This window comes from Melozone crissalis, unplaced genomic scaffold (assembly GCF_028551555.1).
Source record: "Melozone crissalis strain CALT ecotype California unplaced genomic scaffold, PUWL_Pcris_2 ptg000132l_1, whole genome shotgun sequence".
In the NCBI taxonomy this organism is placed as follows: domain Eukaryota; kingdom Metazoa; phylum Chordata; class Aves; order Passeriformes; family Passerellidae; genus Melozone; species Melozone crissalis.
The window spans coordinates 6,118,055-6,133,148 of record NW_026535905.1 but is presented as its reverse complement, the minus strand read 5'-3'; the positions used below and the strand labels follow the sequence as shown (position 1 = coordinate 6,133,148).

General features: G+C 57.6%; 1 protein-coding gene across 1 annotated transcript in view; it reads right to left on the bottom strand.

Moving 5' to 3' along the window:
• DCTN1 (dynactin subunit 1) overlaps positions 1 to 15,094 on the bottom strand; it is a 59,301-nt gene that overhangs the window by 1,526 nt on the left and 42,681 nt on the right. Inside the window, exons 17-29 of the mRNA XM_054293319.1 lie at positions 13,192 to 13,360; positions 12,820 to 12,888; positions 12,316 to 12,378; positions 11,080 to 11,229; positions 10,034 to 10,195; positions 7,328 to 7,459; positions 7,086 to 7,214; positions 5,837 to 5,979; positions 5,381 to 5,547; positions 4,046 to 4,179; positions 2,435 to 2,624; positions 1,233 to 1,309; positions 877 to 966 (exon numbers count right to left, since the gene is read on the bottom strand). Coding sequence (XP_054149294.1) covers positions 877 to 966; positions 1,233 to 1,309; positions 2,435 to 2,624; positions 4,046 to 4,179; positions 5,381 to 5,547; positions 5,837 to 5,979; positions 7,086 to 7,214; positions 7,328 to 7,459; positions 10,034 to 10,195; positions 11,080 to 11,229; positions 12,316 to 12,378; positions 12,820 to 12,888; positions 13,192 to 13,360 — 1,675 coding nt within the window. The remainder of the gene's footprint in view (positions 1 to 876; positions 967 to 1,232; positions 1,310 to 2,434; positions 2,625 to 4,045; positions 4,180 to 5,380; positions 5,548 to 5,836; positions 5,980 to 7,085; positions 7,215 to 7,327; positions 7,460 to 10,033; positions 10,196 to 11,079; positions 11,230 to 12,315; positions 12,379 to 12,819; positions 12,889 to 13,191; positions 13,361 to 15,094) is intronic.

Here is a 15,094-nt window from a genome sequence, read left to right as displayed (position 1 = left end):
TTCAGGACTGGGGGTTCCTTGAGATTGGGGTCCCTCAGGAATAGGGTTTTTTGTGACTGGTGTCTCTTGGAGTTCCCTCAGGACTGGGGATCCCTTAGAGATTCAGGGTTCCTTGGGACTGGGGTCCCTCAGAATTGGGGGACTCTCAGGAATGGGAGTTTTTGTCACTGGCGTCTCTTGGAATTGGGGATCCATTAAGATTGGGGTCCCTCAGAATTGGGGGACTCTCAGGAATGGGAGTTTTTGTCACTGGCGTCTCTTGGAATTGGGGTTCCCTCAGGAATGGGGTTCCCTCGAGATTGGGGGTCTCTTGGGATTGGGGTCCCTTACGTACAGGGGATCCCTTGAGATTTGGGGTCCCTCAGGATTGGGGTTGCTCAGAACTGGGGGACTCTCAGGAACGGGGGTTTTTGTGACTGGTGTCTCTTGGAATTGGGGTCCCTCAGGAATGGGGATTCTTTAAGACTGGGGTCCCTCAGGATTGGGGCTTCCTCAGGACTGGAGTCCCTTGGAACTGGGGGGCCCTCAGGAACGGGTGGTGTCTTGGGATTGGCGATTCCTTGGGATTTGGGTTCCTCAGGTACAGGGGATCCCTTGATATTGGGGTCCCTCAGGACTGGGGCGATTCCTTGGGACTGGGGTCCCTCAGGATTGGGGCCCCTCAGAGCTGGGGTCCCTCAGGAATGGGGGTTTTTGTGACTGGCATCTCTTGGAATTGGGGCTCCCTCAGGAACGGGGGTCCCTCGAGATTAGGGGACTTCTTTGGGATTGGGGTGCCTCAGAGCTGGGGGGTCCCTCAGGATTGGGTCCCTCAGGATTGGGGTCCCTCAGGATTGGGGTCCCTCAGCATTGGGGTCCCTCAGGCTGGGCTCTCACCTTCAGGAAGGAGGAGGATGGGAAGGTGCCGAAGGTGGTGGAGACGCCGGCGCCCGGCTGCTGCTGAACCATCTCCCGCAGCGTGTCGTCCTGGGGCACAGCAAGGTCACCCCAAAACCCACCCCGGAGGACCCTCCTCACTCACCCCCAGAGCCCCAAAACCCACCCTGGGCAGGAACCAGAGGGGTCAAACCCCCCTGCTCTGGGAGGGGAACGGGAATGGGAACGGGAACGGGAATGGGCAGCGCCTCGTCCCCTCACTGCCACCAGGTGCCACCAGCCCCAGCCTGGGGGCTGCAGGGCTGGGCTGGGGGTGCCCCCAGGTCCCCCCAATGCTGGAGAAGGCCCTTGCTCACCTTCAGGGCGTCGATGGAGTTCTTGAGGGCGCAGAGCCGGGCTGTCTGCTCCAGCAGCCGCGCCGAGGAGCTCCTCGCTGTGGACAAGGGGAAGGGAGGGATGGGCCGGGGGGACACGGGCACAGCTCAGCACTGTCACCCCCTCAGGCTGGCACCCCCAGGGCTTTGGGGGGATTGAACTCCTCAGACTGGTACTGGGCAGGTTTCTGGGGGATTTTACTTCCTCAGGTTGGTACCGGGTGGGTTTTGGGGAGTTTGACCCCCTCAGGTTGGTACCAGGGGATTTCATGGGGTTTGATCTCCTCAGGCTGGCACCCCCAGGGTTTTGGGGAGATTGAACTCCTCTGGCTGGCACCGGGTGGGTTTTGACCTTCTCAGGTTGGCACTGGGTAGGTTTTGGGGGTTTGATCTCCTCAAGTTGGTACCAGGTGGGTTTTGGGGGGTTTCACTTCCTCAGGTTGGCACCCAGTGGGTTTTGGGGAGGTTTGACCCCCTCAGGTTGGTACTGGGCAGGTTTTGGGGGAATTTTACCTCCTCAGGTTGTTACTGGGTGGGTTCTGGGGGGGTTTGACTCCCGTCAGGCTGGTACCAGGGGATTTCAGGAGGTTTGATTTCCTCAGGCTGGCACCTGGTGGGTTTTGGGAGGTTGGATCTCCTCGGGCTGGCACTGGGTGTGTTTTGGGGGGGTTGGACCTCTTCAGCTTGGTACTGCGTGGGTTCTGGTGGGTTTGACCCCTTCAGGTTGGTACCAGGTGGGTTTTGGGGGATTTGACCCCCTTAAGTTGGTACCGGGTGAGTTTTGGGGGTTTTGATCTCCTCAGGCTGGCACTGGGTGGGTTTTGGGGGGTTGGATCTCTTCAGGTTGGCACCAGGTGGGCTTTGGGGGATTGGATCTCCTTTGGTTGGCACTGGGTAGGTTCTGGAGGAGTTTTAACCCCCATGGATTAGGACCAGGGGGATTTCAGGGCTTGGGGGGCTCCCCAGCAAGGAGAGGCTGAGCCCCCCTGGAGGAGCTCATCCCCTGGACACTGAGCCGTGTCCCCAACACAGGGACTGTCCCTCAACCCAAACACCCCAAAGCTGCTGGCAGCAGAGCAGGTCCCACCCCGCAGCGAGCCCCGCTGCCAGTCCTGTGGGCAGAGGGACCACACAGGGGTGCCCCAGGCCCCCCAAACCCCAAGGAACGTTTCTGTAGGACCTACTGGACTTGCTCTGCCTCATGTCCAGCACCTTGGCGTTGGCGCTGAGCTGGTACAGGGTCTCCAGCAGCTGCGTGGTCTTGCGGTACAGGCTCTGCGTGGGCAGCGCCTCGGGCGGCCGCTCCCGCGCCACGGCCACGCGTGGCACCTGCAGCGGCGCCAGGCTGGCCAGCTCCAGCTTCATCTGGGCACCCTGGCACCACGGAAACCCAGTGAGGGGTGTGGGAAATGGGGGAAACACCAGGGAAAGGGGGGAAATGGGGGAAAGCAGGAAAGCGGGGGGGGGAAACGCTGTGCCACGGCCACGCGTGGCACCTGCAGCGGCGCCAGGCTGGCCAGCTCCAGCTTCATCTGGGCACCCTGGCACCATGGAAACCACAGTGAGGGGTGTGGGAAATGGGGGAAACACCAGGGAAAGGGGGAAAGCAGGAAAGCAGGGGGGGAAAATGCTGCTAAGGACAGCAGGGATGGGCCCCATGGGGGTTCCTTGCATGTGGGGCTGGTTGGGTTTAATGAGCTGCTCCATCCCATCCATTACAATTAATATCCATTAGAATAGTTGGTTAATTGGGTTATCTACTGCTGTGCCCCATGGGTGGGGTGTTCATCAATGAATCAATCAATCAATCAGTCAATCAATCAATCAATCAGGTTGTGCCAGTGGCTTCTGCACTGAGGGGACAGGGCTGGTGGGGACACCAGCAGCACCCCCAGTTCCACCAGCACGCCCAGCTCCCAGTGCTGACCCTGCCCTCAGCCCCTTCCCCTGCAGCACTCCTGATGAGAGCCTGTTCTCCAGCTCATCCCATATCCCACAGGGATCTCATCCCACGGGGATCTCATCCCATGGGGAACACATCCCACATGGGTGATGTCCCATGGGGATCCCATCCCACAGGGCACATCCCACCGGGATCCCATCCCACATGGACCCCATCCCACAAGGATCACATCCCACCTGGATCTCATCACATGGAGATCTCATCCCATGGGGATCCCATCCCACATGGCACATCCCACCCAGATCCCATCCCACGGGGATCACATCTCATCCAGAACACATCCCACCTGGATCCCATCCCACAGGAATCCCATCCCACATGGAATCACGTCCCACGTGGATCTCATCCCATATAGATCCCATCCCACCTGGATCTCATCCCATGGAGATCCCATCCCACAGGATCCCATCCCACAGGAATCACATCCCACAAGGATCCCATCCCACATGGATCCCATCCCACAGGATCCCATCCCACATGGATCCCATCCCACATTTATCCCATCCCACATTTATCCCATCCCACATGGATCCCATCCCACATGGATCCCATCCCACATTTATCCCTTCTCATATGGATCCCATCCCACAGGAATCCCATCCCACATGGATCACGTCCCACATGGATCTCATCCCATATAGATCCCATCCCACCTGGATCCCATCCCGTGGAGATCCCATCCCACAGGATCCCATCCCACATTTATCCCATCCCACAGGATCCCATCCCACAGGAATCCCATCCCACAGGATCCCATCCCACATTTATCCCATCCCACAGGATCCCATCCCACCCTGACCCCACCCCACAGGATCCCACCCCGTTCCCCCACCTTGAGCAGGTTGTTCTCGTTCTTGAGGTGTTTCAGGGAGAGCTGCAGGGCGTCGATCTGCTGCAGCAGCAGGGGAGAGTCCTTCACCTGCACGGGGCCAGAGCCACCGCCGGGCACCTGCCCGGCACCGACACCTGCACGGGGACACGGCCGTCAGCATTGTCACCCGTGATGGTGGCACAGGGACACGGCCATCAGCACTGCCACCTGTGACATTGGCACAGGGCACTGCCATCAGCACTGCCACCAACATAGGGCACTGTCACCAACACAAGGACACGGCCATCAGCACTGCCACCAACACAGGGCACTGCCACCAACACAGGGACACTGTCATCAGCACTGTCACCAACACAGGGACACGGCCATCAGCACTGCCACCCCTGTCACCAACACAAGGCACTGACATCAGCACTGTCACCAACACAGGGACACGGCCATCAGCACTGCCACCCCTGTCACCAACACAAGGCACTGCCATCAGCACTGTCACCAACAAGGGACATTGCCATCAGCACTGCCACCCCTGTCACCAACACAGGGCACTGTCATCAGCGCTGCCACCCCTGACACTGGCACACAGCACTGCCATCAGCACTGCCACCAACATAGGGCACTGTCACCAATACAGGGCACTGCCATCAGCACTGCCACCTGTGATACTGGCACAGGGCACTGCCACCAGCACTGCTACCCCTGATGGTGGCACAGGGCACTGTCACCAACACGTGTCACCTCCCTGGAGCAGTCCCACCACTCCCATGCCCCTTCCCAAGCTCTCCATCTCCACACCCCTGACAGTTCCATGCTCACCCCTCCCTTCCCCGCCCCCTGGAGCCCCCAGGCCCAGCAGGCTCCGAGCAGGACCTGGATCCATCCCTGCCCCCCCCGGCGCCGTGTCCCAGGGTTTGGGGGGCTGGGGTTCCACCCCCCCGATGCTGCATGCAGGTGTGTCCGTACCTCGCTGCTGTTCCTCTGCAGCACAGGGAGAGACAGGGCCGGGAGAGACAAGAGAAATCAGGATTAAATCCCAGGACTGGGTGGGAGAGGAGCTGTGCCTGGAGCAGCTCCGGGCTCCCATGGCCACATCTGGGCCTGACCCCGTTCCCAGCAGCTGGGAGTGCCCCCAGCAGGGCCCTGCAATGCTCCCCCAGAGCCAGGGCTGGGCACGGAGCTGCTCCTGCTCCCTTGGGAATGAGAACGTGCCAGCAACACTGCCGGGAGGCAGCACTGGGAGTGTGGCAGAGGCTGTGGCTCTGTGGGAGCCCCATTCCCACATTCCCGGTCACCCATCGCCCCGGCAGGAGCACACCCGGCCCCGCTGCTGTCCCTCACCCCCGGCGATGCCGGACACGATGGAGGCCACGCCCGAGGGCGGAGCTCCCCGCAGCCCCTCGATCGTCCTCTTGGACTGGTTGTTGAGGCGCTGCTTCAGCTCCACCTTCTCCGACTCCAGCTGGTCGATGTCAGCCTGGAGAGCGTCCATGGTCTCCTCGAACTCCCTGGGAAGAGCACGCGGAGACAGGGAGGGATGTGTGAGGCCGGGGATGCTGCTTGGCCAGGACCCCTTACCCTGTCCCTCCATCCCTTGTCCCCAGTCCCTCTCCAGCTCTCCTGGAGCCCCTTCAGGCCCTGGAGGAAGCTCTGAGCTCTCCATGGATCCTTCTCTTCTCCAAGTGAGCATTCCCAGCTCTCCCAGCCTGGCTCCAAGCAGAGGGAACCCAGCTCTTGGAGCAGCTCCGTGGCTTCCTCTGGATGACCTCCACACCCCCAGCCCCGTTCCAAACTCACTTCTCCTTCTTTTTGAGCAGAGTCTGGGTCTCGTCCAGCTTGGTCTGGATCTTTTCCACGCGGTCGTCGGCGTCCTTGGAGGCGCTGTCCAGCTTCTTCTCCAGCAGGCTGAGCCGCACGTTGGCCTCGCTGAGCTCCTCGCCCTGCAGGGGCAGCAGGGAGGGAATCAGGGAGCTGGGGGAGCCCCCAAATCCCCAGCACCCATGGCTGGAGCCCAGAACAGCTCCCCAGAGCCCCCAAATCACTGACACCCAGCTGGAGCCCAGAACAGCTCCTCAGAGCCCCCAGATCACCATGGCTGGAACCCAGAACAGCTCCCACCCTGAGCACCCCAAGATCTGGGTGGCAGCGCCTCCCTGCCCATGGGAAAAACATCCCCAGGAGATCTGGATGGGGCTTGGGATCAGCATCTCCACAGGCAGGGAGTCACCAGGAGTGTGGAGGTGAATCCCACAGCAGCCAGGAAGGTGGGGATGGGTGAGGGACAGCAGGGATGGGTGAGGGACAGGCAGGGATCAGTGAGGGACAGGCAGGGATCAGTGAGGGACAGCAGGGATGGGTGAGGGACAGGCAGGGATCAGTGAGGGACAGCAGGGATGGGTGAGGGACAGGCAGGGATCAGTGAGGGACAGCAGGGATCAGTGAGGGACAGCAGGGATGGGTGAGGGACAGCAGGGATGGGTGAGGGACAGCAGGGATGGGTGAGGGACAGCAGGGATCAGAGGGACAGGCAGGGATCAGTGAGGGACAGTAGGGATCAGTGAGGGACAGCAGGGATGGGTGAGGGACAGCAGGGATCAGAGGGACAGGCAGGGATCAGTGAGGGACAGCAGGGATGGGTGAGGGACAGGCAGGGATCAGTGAGGGACAGCAGGGATGGGTGAGGGACAGCAGGGATCAGAGGGACAGGCAGGGATCAGTGAGGGACAGCAGGGATGGGTGAGGGACAGCAGGGATCAGAGGGACAGGCAGGGATCAGTGAGGGACAGCAGGGATCAGTGAGGGACAGGCAGGGATCAGTGAGGGACAGCAGGGATGGGTGAGGGACAGGCAGGGATGGGTGAGGGACAGCAGGGATCAGAGAGGGACAGGCAGGGATGGGTGAGGGACAGGCAGGGATGGGTGAGGAACAGCAGGGATGGGTGAGGGACAGGCAGGGATCAGTGAGGGACAGCAGGGATCAGTGAGGGACAGGCAGGGAACGCTGAGGAGGAGCCAGGAAGGCAGGGATCAATGAGGAACACCTCACCTTGATCTTGAGGGACTTCTTCAGCTCCTTGATGACCGTCTCCCTGTCCTCCAGCTTCAGCCCCAGCCCCTCAGCATCCGTGATCTCCGCCCGGAGCGCGGCCGCCCGGAGCTCTGCCGGCGGCGTTGGCTGGACCAGGGGGACAATCGGGATTTTAGGGACAATCCCAGACACCCCAGCTGCCCAGCTCCCCGTGCTGGCCACCCAGAGCCTGCTGGTGACCAGAACAGAGCCCAGCCCACCTTGTTCTGCGGGCGGTCGGCGTCGTACTCGCCCTCCTGCATGGCCGTGGCCATCTTGTTCATGGTGGCCATGAGGATGCTGCAGGACTGGCGCAGGCACTCGTAGGGATTGATGCCCTGGGAGCCGTAAATCTGGGAAGGACAGGAAGGAGCTGGCTGCTGGCCCTGTGCTGGGCTCACAGCCCCCACATCCCACAACTGGTGTGTTGGAGAATTTTGCTCAGACATGGCTTAAAGAAAGAGGCCATGAAAATATACAGGCTGATGGAAAAGTAAAAGGCAGCTGTAAAGCAGCAGTTCCCAAGCCTATTCCTGTAAATAACTAGGTTCTCAGGCACATTTTATAAACAGCAGGATTCTCAGACAGTCTTCTCACAACAGGTAAACATTCTGTCCTTGGGAACAGACATGGAAGTTGAGAACCCTTCATATCAGGGTGAGAACAAAAATCTTGGTTTCAATAAACAAACCACAGGTATTGAAAACAAAAGGAGGGGTTGGTGTGCAATCTGTGACCTATGGTGAGCTCGGATTTTGCAATATGCATGAACTTAATTAACATGGTTATAAAAAGTGACTGATTGAATCAATAAATTGGAGTCGATGCTGATCAACAAAGATGGGTCGTCTCCCTTCACTTCAACACTGGTGTTTCCCTCTGATGGATAAGGGTGTCCCTCTGATGGTTAAAAGTGTCCCTCGGATGTTTAAGATATCACTCTGATATTTAAGGATCTCCCTCTGATGTTTAAGGGTGTCCCTCTGGTGTTTAACATGTTCCTCTGATGTTTAAGATGTCCCTCTGATGGTTAAGGATGTTTCTCTCATTTTTAAGGATGTCAGCCTGGCATTTAAAATGTCCTTCTGATATTTAAGGATGTCTCCCTGATGTTTAAAAGTGTCCCTCTGATGTTTAAAATGTTCCTCTGATGTTTAAGCATATCCCTCTGGTGTTTAAGGATCTCTCCCTGATGTTTAAGGGTGTCCCTCTGATGGTTAAGGTGTTCCTCTGATGGTTAAGGATGTTCCTCTAATTTTTAAGGGTGTCCCTCTGGTGTTTAAGATGTTCCTCTGATGGTTAAGGATGTTCCTCTAATTTTTAAGGATATCCCTCTGGTGTTTAAGGATCTCTCCCTGATGTTTAAGGGTGTCCCTCTGATTTTTAAAATGTCCCACTGACGTTTAAGATGTTCCTCTGCTTTTTAAGGATGTCCCACTGGTGTTTAAGGATCTCTCCCTGATGTTTAAGGGTGTCCCTCTGATGGTTAAGGATGTTCCTCTGATTTTTAAGGATGTCCCTCTGGTGTTTAAAGATGTCTCCCTGATGTTTACAAGTGTCCCTCTGATGTCTAAAATGTTCCTCTGATGTTTAAGGGTGTCCCTGTGATGTTTAAGATGTTCCTCTGACGGTTACGGATGTTCCTCTGATTTTTCAGAATGTCCCTCTGGTGTTTAAGGATCTCTCCCTGATGTTTAAGGTGATCCTCTGATGGTTAAAGATGTTCCTCTGATGGTTAAGATGTTCCTCTGATTTTTAAGGATGTCCCTCTGATGTTTAAGAATCATCCTTAAAATCCACATCCAACACAAACCTTCACTTCCATCAACAAACCCAACCAACAAAATGCAGAAAAAGCTGCACGCACAAAAATCCAAGCAACACCAAACAGGAGCAGATGATTTACACAGAACCCACTCCTTGTCCCTTCACCAAGGATGTCCCAGCTGGGAATGGTGGGAAGGGTGTTCCACCTGGGAATGGTGAAGGATGTTCTAGCTGGGAATGGTGAAGGATGTTCCACTTGGGAATGGTGGAGGATGTTCTAGCTGGGAATGGTGGAGGATGTTCCAGCTGGGAATGGTGGGAAGGGTGTTTAACCTTGGAATGGTGAAGGATGTCTCACCTAGGAATGGCGGGAGGGATGTCCCACCTGGGACTAGTGGGAAGGATGTTCTACCTGGGAATGATGAAAGATGTCCCAGCTGGGAATGGGGAAGGGTGCTCTAGCTGGGAATGGTGGGAGGGATGTCCCACCTAGGACTGGTGGGAAGGATGTTCTACCTGAGAATGGTGAAGGACGTCCCAGCCGGGAATGGTGGGAAGGGTGTTCCACCTGGGAATGGTGGGAAGGGCATCCCAGCTGGGAATGGCAAAGAATGCCCCACCTCAGAATGGTGGAGGATGCCCAGCTGGGAATGGTGAAGGATGTTCTACCCGGGAATGGTGAAGGATGTCCCATCTGGGAATGGTGGTGGGAAGGATGTCCCACCTGGGAATGGTGGGAAGGACATCCCACTTGGGAATGGTGGGAAGGATATCCCACCTGGGAATCGTGAAGGATGTTCAACCTACGACTGGTGGAAAGGATGTCCCACCTGGGAATGCTGGAGGATGCCCAGATGGGAATGGAGGGAAGAGAGTCCCACCTGGCATGCTGGAGGATGCCCACCTGTACTGCTGGAGGATGCCCAGTTGGCATGCTGGAGGATGCCCAGCTGGGAATGCTGGAGGATGCCCAGCTGGCACTCTGGAGGATGCCCACCTGTACTGCTGGAGGATGCCCACCTAGGAGTGCTGGAGGATGCCCAGCTGGCACGCTGGAGGATGCCCACCTGGGAATGCTGGAGGATGCCCACCCGTACTGCTGGAGGATGCCCACCTGGCACTCTGGAGGATGCCCACCTGTACTGCTGGAGGATGCCCACCTGCTCGCTGACTTTGAAGGCCAGCTCCTCGAGGCGCGGCGCGGGCAGCCCCTCGTTCTCGGCCAGCGGCGCGATCAGCTGCGCCCCGGCCGCCGCCACCTCCTGCAGCACGGCCACCACCCACGTCAGGTGCTTGCGGCACTCCAGCAGCGTCTCCGACACCTGCCAGGGCACAGGGGGACCTCTGGGGATGGCACGGACACCTGGGCTCCTGGAGTCCACACCTGCCCTGGGATTGTCACCAGGATTGGGGGAAATAACGGGAAGATGGAAGGAACGGGTCCTGGGTGTGAAATCAGGTCTTCATCCAAGATGGGAACTCAAAATCCAGGCGCCACCTCCATCGTGTCCATGGAAGGAGCTCCAGGAGCAGCTGAGGGAGCTGGGAAGGGGCTCAGCCTGGAGCAAAGGAGGCTCAGGGGGGACCTTGTGGCTCTGCACAACTCCCTGACAGGAGGGGACAGCCAGGGGGGGACAGATTTGGGATCTTATCCCAGGGAACAGGGACAGAGTGAGAGGAACGGCCTCAGGCTGGGCCAGGTTGGATATTGGGAAAATTCCTCCTGGGAAGGGTTGTCCCCAACCCTGGGGGGATTTAACATCCACTTGGGGACATGGTCAGAGATGGCCCTGGCAGTGCTGGGGCATGGCTGGAGACTCAGGGATCTCCCAGGGATGGCCCTGGCAGTGCTGGGGCGTGGTTGGACTCAGGGATCTCCCAGAGATGGCCCTGGCAGTGCTGGGGCGTGGTTGGACTCAGGGATCTCCCAGGGATGGCCTTGGCAGTGCTGGGGCGTGGCTGGAGACTCAGGGATCTCCCAGGGATGGCCCTGGCAGTGCTGGGGCGTGGTTGGACTCAGGGATCTCCCAGGGATTTTCCAACCTAAACCAATCCCTGATTCCACAATCCCAGCTCAGCTCACACCACCTCCCTCTGCCCTGAGCTGCTGCTCAGCTTCTCTGGGGTGTTTGCTGCCGGCCCAGTGCGTCCCACAGCTCCCAGTTTGTGCCTGAGGGGTGGCCTGAGGGTGTCCCTGTCCCCTCACCTGTGGCCCGAAGCCCAGGGCCGCCGGGATTCCCGGCGCGTCCGTGCCCGGCATGCGGCGCCGGATCTTCTTGCAGAACTGGCGGATGTCACTGCAGGACGTCTCCAGGTCCTTGAGCAGGATGGCCAGGTCTGCTGCCTCCTGCCCGGCCTGGGGACACAGAGGGACCTCAGAGGGACACGGCAATGTGGGGACATCAGAGGGGCATGGGGACACAGAGGGGCACAGGGACAGAGGGACTCAGATGGATCTCAGAGGGACACTGGGACGTGGGGACACAGAGGGACCTTAGAGAGAGGGAACCTCAGAGGGACACAGAAAGAGAGAGAGAGACCTTAGAAGGACACAGGAACTAAGGGACATGGGGACACAAAGGAACCTTAGAGAGACAGACCTCAGAGGGACACAGGGACAGAGAGGGACCTTAGAAGGACACAGGAACAGAGGGACATGGGGACACAAAGGAACCTTAGAAGGACACGGGAACAGAAGGGACACAGGGACACAGAGGGACCTTAGAGAGAGGGACCTCAGAGGGACATGGGGACACAGAGAGACTGCAGACAGAGGGACCTCAGAAGGACACAGAGAGAGAGAGGGACCTTAGAAGGAGATGGGAACAGAGGGACACGGGGACACAGAGGGACCTTAGAGGGACACAGGAACAAGGGAACATGGGGACACAGAGGAACCTTAGAAACAGGGACCTCAGAGGGACATAGGGACACAGAGGGACCTAAGAGAGAAGGAACCTCAGTGGGACACAGAGGAGGGACCTTAGAAGGACACAGGAACTAAGGGATATGGGGACACAAAGGGACCTTAGAGAGAGGGAACCTCAGAGGGACAGAGAGAGAGAGGGACCTTAGAAAGACATGGGAACAGAGGGACATGGGGACACAGAGGGATCTTTAGAGAGAGGGACCTCAGAGGGACATGGGGACACAGAGGGACTGTAGACAGAGTGGCTTCAGAAGGTCACAGGGAGAGAGAGGGACATGGAGGGACCTCAGAGGGACAAGGGGACACAGAGGGACCTTAGGCAGAGAGAGCTCTGACAGACACAGGGACAGAGAGCGACCTCAGAGGGACATGAGAGACAGGGAAGGACCTCAGACAGAGGGACAAGAAGGGATCTCAGACAGAGGGACATGGGGACAGCAGGAAGCTGGCATGTGCCCAGCCATCCTGGCAGGTGCTACCTGGAGGAAGATCCTACCTGGAGGAAGATCCTACCTGGAGGAAGGCCCGCAGCCGGCACACCTCCACTCCCATGCAGTCCAAGGCACTCTGAGTGAACTGTGGGCACAGGCACAGGGACCCTCAGCACAGGGACAGGGACCCTCAGCACAGGGACAGGGACAGGGACAAGGACAGGAGGGGTGCCAGGGCACACTGTGGTTTCAGTCCCAGGAACTCCAGGATGGACCCTGCCAGCCCCCCAGGATTTCCAGGAGCAGGGACACGGGTTGAGGCAGTCAGGCTATCTCTGGTCTGGTTTGGTTTCATCCAGGGGGTGCAGGACTCTGGTTCTTCCCTTGAGAAATCCAGGATACAACCCCCACCCTGAAACAGGAGGGTCCCCACATTCCCACTCCTGCTCCTCTCATCCCCATGTCCCCATTCCCTGACCCCAGTGCCACCAATGGGGGAGAGTGGCTGTGCTGGGGAATGGCAGCAGGGACATCTCCCCTCCCACAGGGATCCTGGGGACACAGAGGTGGGGTTGTCCCCACTCACCTTGATGTGGTCAGCCAGCTGCAGGGTGCAGTCCTCAGCCTGGTCAGCCAGGTGGATGCTGTACAGGTGCTGTGGGAATGGCAGGATCAGCACCCACATGGAAAAAATCCAATGCGGGAACACTCAAAAAGCCCCAAATTTTGAGGGTTTGGGCCATTTTTTAAATGGAAATAACAACAGTGCCCCAAAAGAGCTGGTGGTGGTTAATTCACAGGTAAGCAGTGTGGAAGGAAGGAATGTGGGATGGACACAGAGCAGGAGACACAGCCATGGTCACCTGGGTGACAACACCCAAAGGAAAGGGCTGCCAAAAGGAGCTGATCCACGTCCAACAGGTGAGGTGGCACCTGCCCCCAGTGCCACCAGCCCCACCTGGTAGTACTTGATGGCCTTGGTGAGCGGCTCCACGTTGACGGTCTCGTCCAGCTGATCCTTGTGGAGCAGCTCGATCAGGAAGTCCAGGGAGCGCTCGTGGACGCTCATCTCGGGGTACAGGGTCCCCACCTTCTTGTACACCTCCACACTGCAGCGGTTCAGGGCTCTGAGGGGACAGGGACAAGGGGCTGGGGGCACCTCCAGGCAGGACGTGGGAAATCAGAGCCCTGGGGCATTGCTGGCCTGGGGACAGGGACACGGCTGTGACCTGGCTGGGGCTGGAGCTCCTTCCCAGGGGGACACCAGGAGGGTCATGGACATGGGAACCCCCACAGGGGAATACGGGGATCCTGCTGCTTCTTTGTAGCCTGGCTCCCAAAATTCCTTCATGTGTCACCTCTTGAGAAGGAGAATGGGAACCCATCCTTATTCTCTAGCCTGGCTCCCAAAATTCCTTCCCATGTCACCTCTTGGGAAGGAGAAGGGGAATCCATCCTTATTCTCTAGCCTGGATCCCAAAATTCCTCCATGTCTCACCTCTTGAGAAGGAGAATGGGAACCCATCCTTCTTTTCTAGTTTAGATCCCAAAATTCCTTCATGTGTCATCTCATGGGAAAGACACACAGAGGTCACAGAGAAGGGGATCCTCATAAGGTTATAAAAGGATGTCACTGCTTTTTTCTAGCCTGTCTCCCAAAATCCCTTCCCATGTCACCCTTGAGAGGGACACAAAGAGGTCATGGAGAAGAAGATCCTCACAAGGGAGTAAGGGGATTCTGCTGTTTTTCTCTAGCCTGGTTTCCAAAATCCCTTCCCATGTCACCCTTTGACAGGGACACAAAGAGGTCACAGTGAAAGGGATCTCAGAGCTTTTTTCCAGTTCCCAAGATCCCATGTGATCTCCTGAGGGCCACAGAGAGCTCATGGAAAAAGGGATCCCACTGCTTCTTCTCCCAAAATCCCTTCCCATGTCACCCTTTAGGAAGGACACACAGAGGTCACAGAGAAGGGGACCCTGCTGTTTTATTCTAGATTGGCTCCCAAAATTCCTTCATGTGTCATCTCTTGGGAAGGACACACAGAGGTCACAGAGAAGGGGATCCTCATAAGGGAATAAAGGGATCCCACTGCTCTTTTCTAGCCTGGTTCCCAAAATCCCTTCCCATGTCACCCATTGGGAAGGACACAGAGAGGTCACAGAGAAGGGGATCTTCATAAGGGATCTCACTGCTTTTCTCTAGTCTGGTTTCCAAAATCCCTTCCCATGTCACCCTTTGACAGGGACACAAAGAGGTCACAGAGAAAGGACTTTTTTCCAGCCCAGTTCCCAAGATCCCATGTGATCTCTTGAGGGACACAGCGAGCTCATGGAGAATGGGATCCCACTGCTTTTTCTCCCAAAAGCCCTTCCCATGTCACCCTTTAGGAAGGACACACAGAGGTCACAGTGAAGGGGACCCTGCTGGCTTTTTCTAGACTGGCTCCCAAAATTCCATCATGTGTCATCTCATGGGAAGGACATGGAGAGGTCACAGAGAAGGAGATCTTCATAAGGGAATAAAGGGATCCCACTGCTCTTTTCTAGCCTGGTTCCCAAAATCCCTTCCCATGTCACCCTTTGAGAGGGACACTGAGAGGTCACAGAGAAAGGGATCCCAGAGCTTTTTTCCAGCCCAGTTCCCAAGATCCCATGTGATCTCTTGAGGGACACAGAGAGCTCATGGAGAAAGGGATCCCACTGCTTCTTCTCCCAAAATCCCTTCCCATGTCACCCTTTAGGAAGGACACACAGAGCAATGACCCCATGGCAAGGCAGTAACAGCGACCCCACCACCCTTCCCCAGCCCGGCTCCCCAAATCCCCGGAACTCCGCCCGGGAGGGCGGGACGGGCGGGGCCG